The sequence below is a fragment of the Pocillopora damicornis genome, chromosome 2, assembly GCF_964200805.1.
Source record: "Pocillopora damicornis chromosome 2, jaPocDami1.2, whole genome shotgun sequence".
NCBI classification, from domain to species: Eukaryota; Metazoa; Cnidaria; class Anthozoa; order Scleractinia; family Pocilloporidae; genus Pocillopora; species Pocillopora damicornis.
In genome coordinates, this window is record NC_142671.1 from 1,957,047 (window position 1) to 1,970,449 (window position 13,403).

General features: G+C 37.9%; 1 protein-coding gene, 1 long non-coding RNA gene and 1 pseudogene across 4 annotated transcripts in view; all 3 read right to left on the reverse strand.

Annotated features, from left to right (window-relative positions):
- Positions 1-13,403, reverse strand: part of LOC149049493 (uncharacterized) — a 153,929-nt gene that overhangs the window by 45,503 nt on the left and 95,023 nt on the right. The gene's annotated exons all lie outside the window — the stretch shown is intronic.
- LOC149049497 (angiopoietin-related protein 7-like) lies at positions 196-3,179 on the reverse strand. The gene is made up of 4 exons (XM_089198694.1): positions 3,104-3,179; positions 2,600-2,682; positions 1,693-2,071; positions 196-608 (listed from the first exon to the last, which is right to left on the reverse strand). Exons 1-4 carry the CDS (start codon positions 3,123-3,125, stop codon positions 334-336), a joined length of 759 nt encoding a protein of 252 aa, XP_089054820.1. The 5' UTR covers positions 3,126-3,179; the 3' UTR covers positions 196-333.
- LOC149049498 (uncharacterized) lies at positions 10,610-11,251 on the reverse strand (annotated as a pseudogene).

Below are 13,403 nucleotides of genomic sequence, written 5' to 3' on the forward strand. Positions count from 1 at the left end.
TAAAATAAATCATTTAGAGTAAAGTCGATTTAACGTAATTATAATTAATTCCTCTAGAAAGTTTTGTTAAATCTAAAACTGACAGCATAATCAGATGCAGTTCACCGGTTTAAGCTTCAACTCCACCAAACAAATTTTGCGTTTTGTTTCCATCAAAAGACTCATCAAATAAACCACGTTGTCTGATAACTCGTAGATAACTCTATCAAACCCCCCGAGAACATTACAGAGTCTTGTAAGAGGATCTGGTTTATTATTTCATATAAACAATTGTTTCATGACACAAAAAAATCTTCCCAAAGAAAAAATTACCGGTTCCTCAAAGAGAATGCTCTAGGAAAAGTCTGCTGGTCTGACTTTCATTTCAGATGTTTTGGGGTCGTTGTTTTCAGCTTTAGGGCTTAATTTTGCCCAGTGAATTGTGCAATTACTTCCAGAATGAGGACAGATGCCGTTAAGATTTGAGTTAACAGTACAAACTCCATCAATGTACATGTACCACCAGCCTCCCCCATATTTCCGTGCACAATCATGATCAGCTGGAAATCTATTCCACGTACTAAATAACGTGCCATTATGACCGGAGAGGGAATCTTCAACAGTAGCAGCTGCACAAAAAAGGAGAGGAACAAAAAGTAAACTTAAGGAGGCTCCATAGGGTTTTTGCTCAATGTTGGCGCGCGCGCCAGCGCATTGTTTTTCCATAAAATTTTTGTGTTTTCGCTTTTCTAGGTTACTAAAAGCTATCAAGAGGGCGCTGAGCAACGTTCGGACTATCGTTTGCTTTAGTAAATATTATCAAAAAAATTTTCGCTATTAAGCCAAGGTTCCACGAAGAGAGGCGCTCGCCAGTAATAATTTGGCTTTGATTTTCTTCAGTTTGCTTAGGTGAATTTCCCAAAATTTTCACAATATGTGAAAATTGTCCTGTCGATCATTTAAAGGCCGAAAAAATAGGAGTTACAGAGGCAGTTTCAACGCTATTTGTAATTTTTTGTTTTCTTCCTCTATCTCAAATTTGGTCTTATCAATTTCTCTTATCAACAGGTACTGGAGAGGGCACAAATATGTTTAACGGCCTAGAAAATCTTAAGAAATTCCAACGAAAGAAACGCGATCAATCGTGCTCGAAAGATCCCCATTTTCTCAGAATAGAACTTCGCCGATGTCTATATCTGAGCGTGCGTAAACTTTCGAATCTGTTGCTTCATCTGTCACCTTTCTATGGAGCCTCCTTAAATATGTTTTAGCTTCATATTTGACAATAATCCGTAATTGTTAAGAGCCTTTCTCTGGCTTATTTTTGGCATCTACGTGTGTATAAAATTATAAGCTACTATTGCTTGTGGAGGTGATGTTTCAGAAAACACTTTTGCATTCCAAAGCATCAAAGTTACAGAGTCAAATCTGACTCCTATTTTTCTATACATCCTAGGCCTTTGTGTCACCTGATGGATTCTCTGCCACCAAGTCACAGGTAACTTGCGAGTAAATGGATCGTTTAGGGCTCATGAGTGTGATATACATAACCATATACAAATGCACGAATAACAAAAATATTTCCAAGGCATATAGTCGTTTGAGAGGCATGTGGGGTGAATAGCTACGAGAATGACTACATATGCAAGGTTGGTGATAAAAGTGATCATCCATCAAAATTATCATTCATTGTGAAATAGTAGATTGGCTTACATGAAATATTGCCGATGTGTAGCTTGTAATGGGCTGTCTCATTCTCAATACCAAACCATTCGTACTCAGCGTGAACAGTTTTGCTCGCATTTACTCCCAGATCCACGCGGAGTTTGTTTTCTGTCTTGTTTTGCGTCAGACGTTGGATCTTGTTCAGTCCCAGCCAAAATTCACGAACGAGGAAATTACCGAATCCCTTTTTGTAATCATCCCAGGTGCGGTTGAAATCAGCAATGTTACATAGTCGCTTCTGGATCACTGTCCATCCTCCACCAGCTGTCGTTTGGTCACAATACACATCAAAGGCACCTGAACCATCAGGGTCGATTGTATAAACACCACTGATGGTTTGGCCGCACTTGTAAAGCTCAGCACAGTTCTTAGTTGTTGAGGAAAAAAAATATACCTCGAAGTTCCAAGCCACGTGAAACTTTGCAGTTGATCGATTTAGCTCATGACACAAATTTCGCTCATTTGTTTGTTATTTTCTTAAAGTGAAACTACTATTCCTCAGTCAGATCTGACACAGAATTCGACAAGGAAAAAAAGGTGTTTCTTTGTCCTGTCACGAGCGAGAGGTCAGGTAAACAGATTGCGAATTTGATTTTTCCAGAGGATATTTGAACCGGGACCTTTGGATCTCCACCACTGAGCCAAATAGACTCTACACTGCTGGTTTGTCAATCGCCAATGATGCCTAAAGCCCGATAATGCAATTAAAAACAGTTTCTAAGATTTGGACTGTTTTCACCCACACTTATAGACTGCGTACCGTATTCGCTACTTTCAACGGTGTTTAGAAAAAAGAAAATAATAATAATGATAATAATAATATGATCACTATAAGTGATCAAAGAGAATCTTTCACAAATTTCACTGATGTTCAGCTCCACTTAGGAAAGTTGACCTCCAACTTACCTGGGATTACAAGCGCTAGAGCTAATTTATTTACTGCCCAACACATCGCCAAAAGCAGCAAAGCAGGATTTACTGAAACAGAGGTTAATGCACCATCAAATTTCTCACTCACTTTTCTTTATAATAGGTTGTATTGTTGCACAGCTTCAGACCCGAGAGATAAACCTCTTTAGGCTATATAAATGCTCAAACGATAAATCAGGAAATCACGCTGCATTATGAACAGACACGTTAGGACTCATATTCTCCAGATAGGGTGGTGTTTCGTATCATCCTGCGAGAAGGGGTTGGAATATTTTCGTTTTGCCCTTAGTGGACCGTGCCTTTTGTAAAACTGCTATATCGGAGAAATTGTCGGGAAAACTAAAAAAATGATAATTGGAATGGTGAGTTTTTACCCTAGAACCGAAGAATAGTTAATCAGCAAATTGCTCTCAAGAACGATTTGGCGTAATTTTCAGGATGCACAATGTCCAATAACACAGTCACTTACTTATTTTTCGACCTTTAACCATTGTACACTTCCGGAATGAAATGCTTAGTAATCAGGACCGAGTATTATCCAGAAACACAGCTAAACAAAAATAAAGCAAACCAAACATGAAGAAAAAGCACTAAATCAAAATAAGAAATAAAGCAAAATACACGGACATGTCACTGATGATTGATGGATTGTGTAAAGATAACAACATTCTTTGTAGGTAGTTCCATCCGTGTTACTGATGATATGCGGAAGGGCTAGTGCGTTCTAGGGGTTGGTAATAAGTCTTGGACCATACACGTACCCGCTAGTTTGCTAATAAATGGAATGAAAAAATTACATACACACAAAAAATCCAATAACTATGTCTCAAACGAAATCTTTTTTTTTATGAATCCCTAAAAGAAACTATTCAAATCGAAGGCTAGTAAAACTAAGTCAGTGTTTGGAAATGGAACGATGTTACGATCAAAGCTAAAAGCTGATGACCATCCAAAAATTAATGCAAAAAAAGGAGACATTTAGGATAAAACTGAATTCCAATCAGGAGTTTATATATTTTAGATCCTTTCCATCAGAGACCATATCAGCCATATATGCAAGAAACTTTTCCAACGCGTAGGTGTCCTACCGTCAACAAGAAATCACTTACCTCTCACAAAGAGAATATTATTTTATACGGCAATATTGAGCAAATATTAATGTATAACGGAACGGTCTGGGGAGTAATCTAAAAAAAATAACATCAGACGCAGCTGCCAGGGTAATCCTGTGAGTAAAGAAGCGATAGCAGAGAGAACTGAATTGTGCGCGTCTCGTGTACGCTGCTCAATCGAAGAAACGCGCTAATGCGTAACCTCTGTTAACGCGATCAGCTTTGAAAATCCTTTATCGGATCTCTCAAAAAAAAAAACAAAACAAAAAAAACAAAACAAAACAAGAAAAAAACGCACAATAAAGAAATCTTTTAGATCCGGCGTTGGATTTCTTAATTGAAATCTACTTCGAAGAGAGATTTCTTAAAGTCGAAGTTCAGATTTGGATTTCATACTTGATTGCAAAATTCGAAACTCCGGATCCCAAACGCTAAATCCAGATTTCCCAGTCAGAAGCACTCTAAACTCCTTAAAAGCCACTGCATTAAACACCTGTCTGATAGAATAGTGCGAGGTATTGAAGCTACTTTGTGGTCCTCAAGAAACGTTTTCCCGTAGTATTTAGAGCATTTTGCGGTGTCTTCCTATGTTAGGGAAACATAGGCGGAAGGAATTCCCTCGCTTCAGTTATTATACTGCGAAAAACATAATCAGTACTTGTAAGATCAAGCCTCGCCATTCGAATCGTTGAGAAACGCATTTTCAATTATTCAAAGAAAAAAACAGATAATCTCTTTGGTTTCAGCGATATAGTTTACGGTGGAAGGGGGTGAATTCAACGGACTCGCAAACTTATCAAAATGTTTTTTAAAGTGCAACACTCATCTTTGCTAAAATTTTTACAACGAGCAACAAATTGTGGAGGATTAAGCAATAACACGAATTTAAATGACATTGTTTAACTCAAATTTAAAGAAATATTTTAGGGCTTTACATTCATAGCTATGTTAATCTTGGGAAGCGGATTGGAATGTTTCGAACAGCTTTTAGAAGAAATGCTTACTCTAACCAATCAATGATCGATTTGCATCGACAACATTAGTTTGAAAATCAATTTTCCGAAGGCAGATAATATTATTTTAGACATACAGGGCAAAAAACGTCACTTAGCAGCTTACGGTCGGTCTGCACAGTGAAATATTGTGAAAAACAAACTGACCTTATCACTCTCCGCAAATCTTTTATCTCTTAAACACTTCAAAACCATGACTATCACTAACAGCCCAACAATTTTAAAGAAACTGAGATATTGAGCTGTAACATGAGATTATTAGTTTATATTCTCCTGGTTGCACTTTGCTTAGTGTAAAAGGATTTCATTAAACCATACTGTGGCATCCTGTTACAAGCAAAAGAAAATCTGCGATAATACATTTGGGAAGCAGAAACCTGTTGTGGTGTCACAAGACGTAAATTTCTCCACTAATCAGACGACACATATACATGTAGAGTTATAAACGGTAAGGAGCGCGTCATATTGTAATAAGTCAAAACTCTCTAAAGATTGGTGAAATTACAAGACTAGTAAAACTCTTAAGATATCTGCTTTGAGTAAGCTACCTACCTTAATCTTCCTTCAACATCTGGAGGACTGTCAGAATTGCTCTGTAAAATTTCTTTTATTCAGCTGTAAGCAATAGTCAGCCAATCAGAGACTCCCCCTATGGGACAGGGCGGCATTTCAACCAAAAAGTTAGTTTTTTTACCGGTTGAATTAAGAAAATAGGACCCTCCGTTGGATTTGTCGGTGGAATTATTTACGTAAGAAGCTTGGGAAAACCAAATACGCCAACGATAACAAAGGTTTAATAAAAAAAAGGCTCATGTTCTTATAGTTCTACAATTGTTTTTTTTGGCATCATGAAAAATTCAAACCTTAAAGAAATTTAATCCTGGATTCAAAATATCTTAGAAGATGTTTTAAGAAAATGAATGTTCTGATATGATGTAACGTTGTATGTCAATGAAAAAAAATTGAGCAGAATTTAGACTATTACGATATGCCTCATTAATATCCTTTTATGTCTTAAAAGTTAAGAGAAGTTCTTTTAAAATGTATTTAAAAGTTATAATGATGACACAAATACTTTCTCGACAAACGCTTGTTTGATGTTTTTACCTAAAAAGATATGGCACTGTAATTGTTATCTACTGTAACTTTTTTCGCATGTCAAAGCAATAATTTTCATCTAACAAGAAATTACCCAGAAAAGGCCGTTGGGTCTCGTTTTTCATGAATCAGGCCTTTCTGTAATCTTTGTAGGATGATATGTCATTCTTTTTAGTTACCTTGGGATAGCAAACAATGTTAGCGATTAACAGGTTATAAACTGTTGGTATTCTCTTGTAGCAATCTAGACATTGTAAATATAACATATAGATAGTTGTCGTATAAATGACTAAATCATTGAAATATTACAAGCGCCTAAATGGCAGCTTAAGTTGATGACTTGCGGGCCTAATCACTTTTCCGCTTAAAAGATACTATCACTGTACAAATAATGTTATTGTGATGTTCGTTCATGAAAACAAATGAAAAAACAGTCATAGACAACGATTGTCTCCGCCAATACATGGCAAAGTGGGATTATTGAATCTGAGGGATCAGTCAATAATCATTTCCTTTTTGTTCGAAGCGGGTTAGTTTAGAGAGTAGGAAAATAATTAGTCTTGTTAGCTCAAAGCTACCTTTAAGGTGCTTAACGTGTTGCGTCAATTCGTCAAATGCCGACTTAACCGGAAATCTTATCACATTACGTTGTTTAAAGAAAAGAGAGCGCTACGAAAACTCAAAACTCTACCTGTGAGCACCTTTAAGATCTCGAGGAATCAGAGAAAGCCGAAAGGGGAAATCAAGAGGATGTGAAAGAATCTAAGAAACCTTTGCGGTGATCCCTATCTTTGATGATATCATAGGATAGTGATAAGCTTAACATCTACGTAATTTTATTTCATTTTGTTTGTTTGTTTGCTTAAAAGGTCAGATAAATTGACGGCCAAACTCTAACAGAAAGATAGCCAAATTTGAAATTGAAAACTAGATCTGTACCCAGGCAAGTGATAAATTTAACTGGGCGTTCCAATTTTGACTAACAAGATTCAAGCGGCCAAACCAGGAGCAAAATATCTCACAAAGTAAAATGGCGACAAAAAGAAACGTCGCATTCAATGAAATCTGTTAAACCTCAAAACATAGTAAATCAACAACACGAAATCTGTGAAACCTCAAAACATGGTAAACCAGCTGCCAATGTGTGTACAATATATCCAATTGGCAGCCAAACAGATACGCAAAACTCAACTCGAAGACAGAGATAAATTCGTTAACAAAATATTTACAAATCTATCGATGCGTATGGTCGGTAATTGAAATAAAGAGCTTGAGACGGAAGCGTACCAATGCACTCATTATAATTCGGTAAACGATGTTTAGAAAAAAATCTGGAGGCAGATTATAAACTCCTACAAACATGGAAGTAATGAACATATAACTTTTCTTTAATCTCCGTTTGAAAGGAGATAAAGATGGGCTGTTAACTTATCTTCCTTAACTTTAATCAGTGGACATTCTAAATTTGACCGCAGACCTACCCTGAGAACCACAATAAAGGAGAAGGACCTATTGGCGACCCTCTAAAATATTGATTCGGTTCACCGGCGAAAGCATTAGGTTTGTTTTTGTACATTCGCGAGATTTCTTAGAAAAGTGTTTGGGTTAGTGTTATGAAAACCGAAAAGAAAGCTAAATTGGAGCATAAGATTATTTACGACAACTTTATTTCAATAACAGACACCACAAAGCCTAGGAACTAAAATGCAGGAAACTCTTACTGACATCAGATTGACTTAGATCACATTACCTTGCATCGGCTAACAAAAGTAAGCGGTTACTATTTTCGTGTGTTTTGCGAATCTCAAAGTAAGACACGCTATCTCGCTGTTGTTTCTATATCCTTAATATTGTACTGTTTAATCTTTGCAAGTTGAGCGATTTCACGCTAGCAAAATACTGCTAGTAACTCTTAGATCGTGTAATAGAAGGATTGTAGGCACTTAAAACAATTTACCGCTCCCAGTCGGGAGGGAGTGGTAAATTTTTAGTAATAACTTTAAGCTACTTACGAATAAAATCATTAAGGCTGTTTTTTTGCACTTAATGGGACGAATAACCGCTCCGGAAGGAGCGGTGAACAACTTTACAACTTTATATCACTGACGGATAACCGCCACGCATAGCATCGACCCGAAGTGCTGTATCTTATTAAATGCTTAAGGTGCAGTCTAAACGGGTGCCAAGTTGCCAAAGGTGGGTAAGACGGTTTCATGTAATAACACTGGTTACCAAATTACATTTTGGAAGATTGTGACACTGATCTTATCATCGAAAGTTGAATATCAGTGCATTCGGTTTTTTTTTTCTTTTAATTTTTCTTTTTATGAAAATGCTTGTGGCCCAAGATAGAATGCAAAATTGGAAACAGAGTTAAAAATTTCAGAATGTTAATCCAAGTTGAAGCCCTAACTTCAAAATGTGACATTTCGCGCTTATTCGAAAGCTGTTGCAGAATTCCCAACTACGCCAAGGAAAATCTCCGCAGAGTGCTGGTTCGACAATCAATAGGACTGTATTTTTCCGATTTCCTGCGTTTATTTACGATCCATATAATATCCGTACTCTCTACGTTCAGTCGTACTCGATCTTTTTTGTCACAAGATAGTGATTCTATTTATCTGCTCCACACCTAAACTAGGTAAAACCAAGATTGACATTGCTTATTCGTTATTTAGGGGCCTATCAGCACTAGCAGACAAAACTAGAATTGCCCCAACAAAATCAAAGGACAAATTTGTAATGACAAATTTTTGTCTCCTCGTTGCATCCGCGCTAAAAACGTCGAAGCTTTCAAAAAGCTGCTAAATTCGGTTCACTTCTGGATCTTGTGCGGCCACAATTATTAGTCTGGTGAAGCGGCAACTGGAAAATTACTCCACCTTTGTAGGTTGCCCAAGCTGAATGAAATTTTTTTCCTTGTTGGTCGTTATAGGGTGGTACATTCCAGGGCCTGATCTCCTCATACGGCTGGTCGCTACAATTCGCCAGTGGATTAAAACTCCAATTACCGCAATTCATCATAAGTTTAGACAATTACTGCAACCTTTTGGTAAGCTGAACACAGTTTAATTATCACGCTAATGGTAGTGTTTACGACAAATGATAGACAAGTTCATCACGATTTTGTTTATTTAGTAGATTTTGCAAAGCTTTAACCCGAGACGAATGTTGTCGGCGGGTGCGTTTGAAATTAGCCCGCTTTGGCGAAAAAACCATCCATACTTGTAAGGTGTTGGTAATGACAGAAAATTTGCCTCAATAAACAATTTTGTCGCTAATGTGGATGGGCCCTTACTAAATCGCAAGCTATTTCCTTTTGAATTCATTTCAACAGCTGTTTTCCATTATACTCCAATCAACACTTTGTAATTTACACCCGCAGGCACGCATTGTTTGCGACATGAATGGCACATCACGCAACGTCACAAGATGTTCCAACCCAAACACGCACGTTCGAGGGTTTGTTCGAGTCACAGTGACTCTTACGCTGATGTGCCTCGAAGATGATGACTGGACATTTAACTATTATCTGTTTTATGCAATCGTAGCTTGATCATGATCATGATGGAACATTTAATTCTTTAAAAGGAGCGTTGAAGTTTTGCCTCAGAATTGTGCTTGCTCATGACTTTTTTCTAGGAGCTCATTTCAATGCACTAAGATTTTACTGTGATTTTGATGTTTGAGCGAGCAAAGTGATACAAATGGTAATGTGTGAGCAGTCGACCCCATCGCCTGGTGAAGACTAACAGTAAGCAGTCGAAAGGTCGCGATCTACATCTTAAGTGATTACATCGTGTGACAAACGATTAAACAGTTTATTATTTCTTACCACTACGATGAACGATAACCTATTTTACGATATTAAACTCATATCATTCCTTTCTAAGAAATTCCAAGGTAATTCATCATTTGACCCGATTACTTCCTTCCCTTGATGGCCTTGCTTCGTTTGTTTTTCTTACCTTCTTCTCTCTCGCTGTATATGCCACATCAAGAACATGGGTGCCAGGGAAAACTTGGGTTTTTGATCTCATCCAAAAAAATATTTCGCCATTTTTTCTCAACCTGAAATTTTCTACAATAGTTAGAGAATTACTATCCTCCATGAAAAAATGCACGGTTTTCTTTTTTGACAAAGTTTCATTAATTTATAGCTGTTTAATTTTTGAAGTGGCAGGAAATCAACCACTTTACTCAAAAAAGACAATTTAATCCCTGGAAACTTTTTTTTCGCGCAAAACACGGTTATTTATGAATCAACCGACTCCTATTCCATTACCTTATGTTACCTCCGTTGAGGGAATATGCATTTTTTGACTTTTGAAATTTTTCTGGTGTACTTGCACGTCTTGTACTAGATTCAAAGCTCAAGAAATGACATTCATGAATTTTTTTCCAACTGGACTGATACAAAAAATTGTAACTTTGCTAGTTTAAGAGGGAATTGATCAAATAAATTCACATATACTAATAATATCATAAAGGAAGTGTGTGCAAAGTTCCAGTTCATTCGACGAAATTTTATGTCAGTTTCGATACTTTGAATCGCAAAGAGTCAGTTTTTTTCGTGGCGGGAAATCAAACACGAATTTAAATCAGAATAAAATTTGCAATTTCTAACTAAAGTGCATGAAAGTTAATAGCAGAGTGTGCAACTGCAAGGACGAAAGTATGATATATTCGTTTTATTATTACCTGGCATATTTGGAACGATTTTCAAGTGCAAATACTAAATGTGGCAGGAAATCAACCAAAATGCGCACTTTTTATCATCGATGCATTTAAGGGTAGAACTTGCAAAGATTTTGATTCTACATGCACAAACACTGCTTTTTCTATTAATTTAGATAGAAACTTTAAATTTGACATAGGGCAAAAGTTGCTAAACTGCTCAAAATCTGCATTTACCTTCTTGAGAAGAGGTAATAGCAGCGCGATCTTAAGTTCCTTGGGCAGCACTCCAGATCATAACGACAAATTAATCGCTCTTCTAAATACAGAAAAAAGACTAGAATAGGATTTCCGCATGATACTCGCTGGAAATGGATCTAGTGCGCATGCCTTGATTGAACCCCTAATCAGTCCTAAGACATTTTCATCTGTTACCGTTGCGAACTCACTAAAGCATGATGTACACTCAAAATCCTCCATAGTGAGCTCCCCCAGCTGTTCTCTCCTAACTAGCAATTCATCACGAATTCTCACAATCTTGGGACTAAAGAAATTAGCAAAGGCATTTGCGAGTTCTAGGTCATTGTTCGCAGACGGATATCTTTTGTCTGTATTCCTTTGTAGTAATTTATCAACTGTGCGAAAAAGTAACTTGCTATCGTGGGTATTGTCCTGAATAACTGTTGAATAATGCTGTTCTTTCGCCATATATAGCATTTCATCTACAACATCGCGCTGCTCCAAATAATTCACCCCATCAATTTAGAGACCAGTCGAACGTCACTCACGTTCGAGCCTTCGCCTCTTCCTCTTATGAGTGGCAATCTCCTCATTATACCGATAGGCATATGGTCGAATGACAATAGTGCGAGTTCTTTTAGGTGCCAGCTTGTCCAAGGCTTTGCACAACACCTCATCATACTCCTTAGCCAACGACTCAATACATTGCGAGACACATCCATCCGACAAACCAGTCGGTATAATCATCTCATTGAAAGCGTCAAAATCAAATCTCTTTAATTTACGAGAGAAAACAGTCTCTCCTAAATAGAAAACACTAGAAACTCTGGCGACTTCAATAGAAGATCTCGTGCGCTTCATTGATGACCTGCCTTACGACTCCCCTGGTGGAACACGTTTTCAGCTGCCACCTGTCACTAGGGAAAGCGCCTTCCAGACCATCAAGGATTTTCGATCGGATTGTTCCACTGGCGTGGACCAGTTACCTACTCGTTTCATCAGGATAAGTGCTGAGTACTTGACAGTCCCACTTAAATCTATCATCAACGATTGCATTAAGAAAGCGCATTTCCCAAAACTATAGAAGGTTGATCAGGTGTCTCCAGTCTCAAATAAAGACCGACAACCCAGTCTCAAATGATCAACCTCGGCCTATCTCAGTTCTACCTGTTCTCTCGAAAATCTTCGAGAAGCCTGCGGTGTCTCAAATGGCGGAATACGCAGACAGCGCTCATCTTCCTCACGATCAAATCTCGAATCTCCGCAAAGGACATTCCACCACTACAGCTCTGCTGGGAATCAGAGATAACATCCGCTCTGCCATAAGAGGAAGGAGACTACACTTATGTCAGCCAATTTTTCTAAGGTATTGGACACGATCTACTTTGGCTCGACCATCGAGAGGTTAAATAAGCTTGGCTTCTCAAAACCCTTTCTCAAGTGACTCCAGAGTTACCAATCTGGTCGATCACAGTTTGTACGGATCGATGATAAGAGGCCTTCATGCCAGTCATCCCAGTTTAACATTCCACAAGGGTCCATCATGGGGCCGGTGATATTCAACTTATGTTTCAGCTCTACATGAAGGGCTATGGACATGAACGAGACTTTCGTGGATATCACAAACTGGTCCCAGGTCTCCAACTTGGCACTGAACCCTACAAATACAAATTGCATACTGTTCTCAACCCCTCAGTTGTCGTCCTACCATTCCCTCGCTGAATTTCCTATAAACCTGGCTATAGGAGATAAACCCCTTGCACGTGTCCATTCTACTAAAATATAATTAATGCTCGGGGCTCACACAACTGACAACTTGAAGTGGGACGATCATGTTAAGCATCTTGCTTCATCTTGTCACGGTGTCTTAGCTGCGTTAATGAAAATCAAGAATTTAACTAACCACCATCTTTAAAAGTTTAGTTGTGTTATTATGAAAGTTTAGTTATGTCCTGCCTTGCCTTGATGACATGATATCTTATCCAATTACTGACTGTCTTTTAAAAAGGCTACAGCGCATTCAGTTTGTGGAAGCCAGTTTTCTCTGCGGACGCTATGTAAACAGTATTGACACTATTCTCAGATTAGGCTTGTTGCCTATCAAGGAACGTAAGCAATAGTACGTTTTAAAGGCCACGCGCAAAGCTATATACTACCACAATTGGCCAAGAAACCTCCAGCTTGAGCAACTTAGACAGACCAGAAACCTGCGCTCATCCAGTTCCATCAATTAAGTCATACCGTCGGCCTCTGAAACTTTCTAGGATAGCGGGCCAGCCCTTCTCTTCAATTCTTTACCAGCAAATGTTAAATCTTGTAGTAATTTTCAGTCTTTTAGAAGGCAAACTTTAGCTATTCTTAGGGAGCGCTGCCGACAGGCGCGCAATAACCATATAGCCTCAGTCTTTAATTTATAGAAATACATGGTATATTCCTCTGTATAAAATTATGTAATTTTATTTTACCTTTAGTTTTTATATCAGGCAAAGAGCCATTTTGTATGGGGATACTGGTATTAAACCATTGTTTTTATTATCATTACGATATTATTTAAATGCAACTGTATCTTAGAACACGAAACTTTCCTTTGCGAATTGTGCTGAGCTTAACAAATGCGGTCAAACCATCA

Bases quoted from the DNA above. Each gene is read 5' to 3' on its own strand.
- LOC149049497 (XM_089198694.1), bottom strand. From the start codon at position 3,125: ATGGTTAAAGGTCGAAAAATAA. The intron at 2,683-3,103 runs GTAAGTGACTGT...CCTCTGTTTCAG, and splicing joins GGTTAAAGGTCGAAAAATAA to TAAATCCTGCTTTGCTGCTT. The intron at 2,072-2,599 runs GTCAACTTTCCT...TCAACAACTAAG, and splicing joins TAATCCCAGGTAAGTTGGAG to AACTGTGCTGAGCTTTACAA.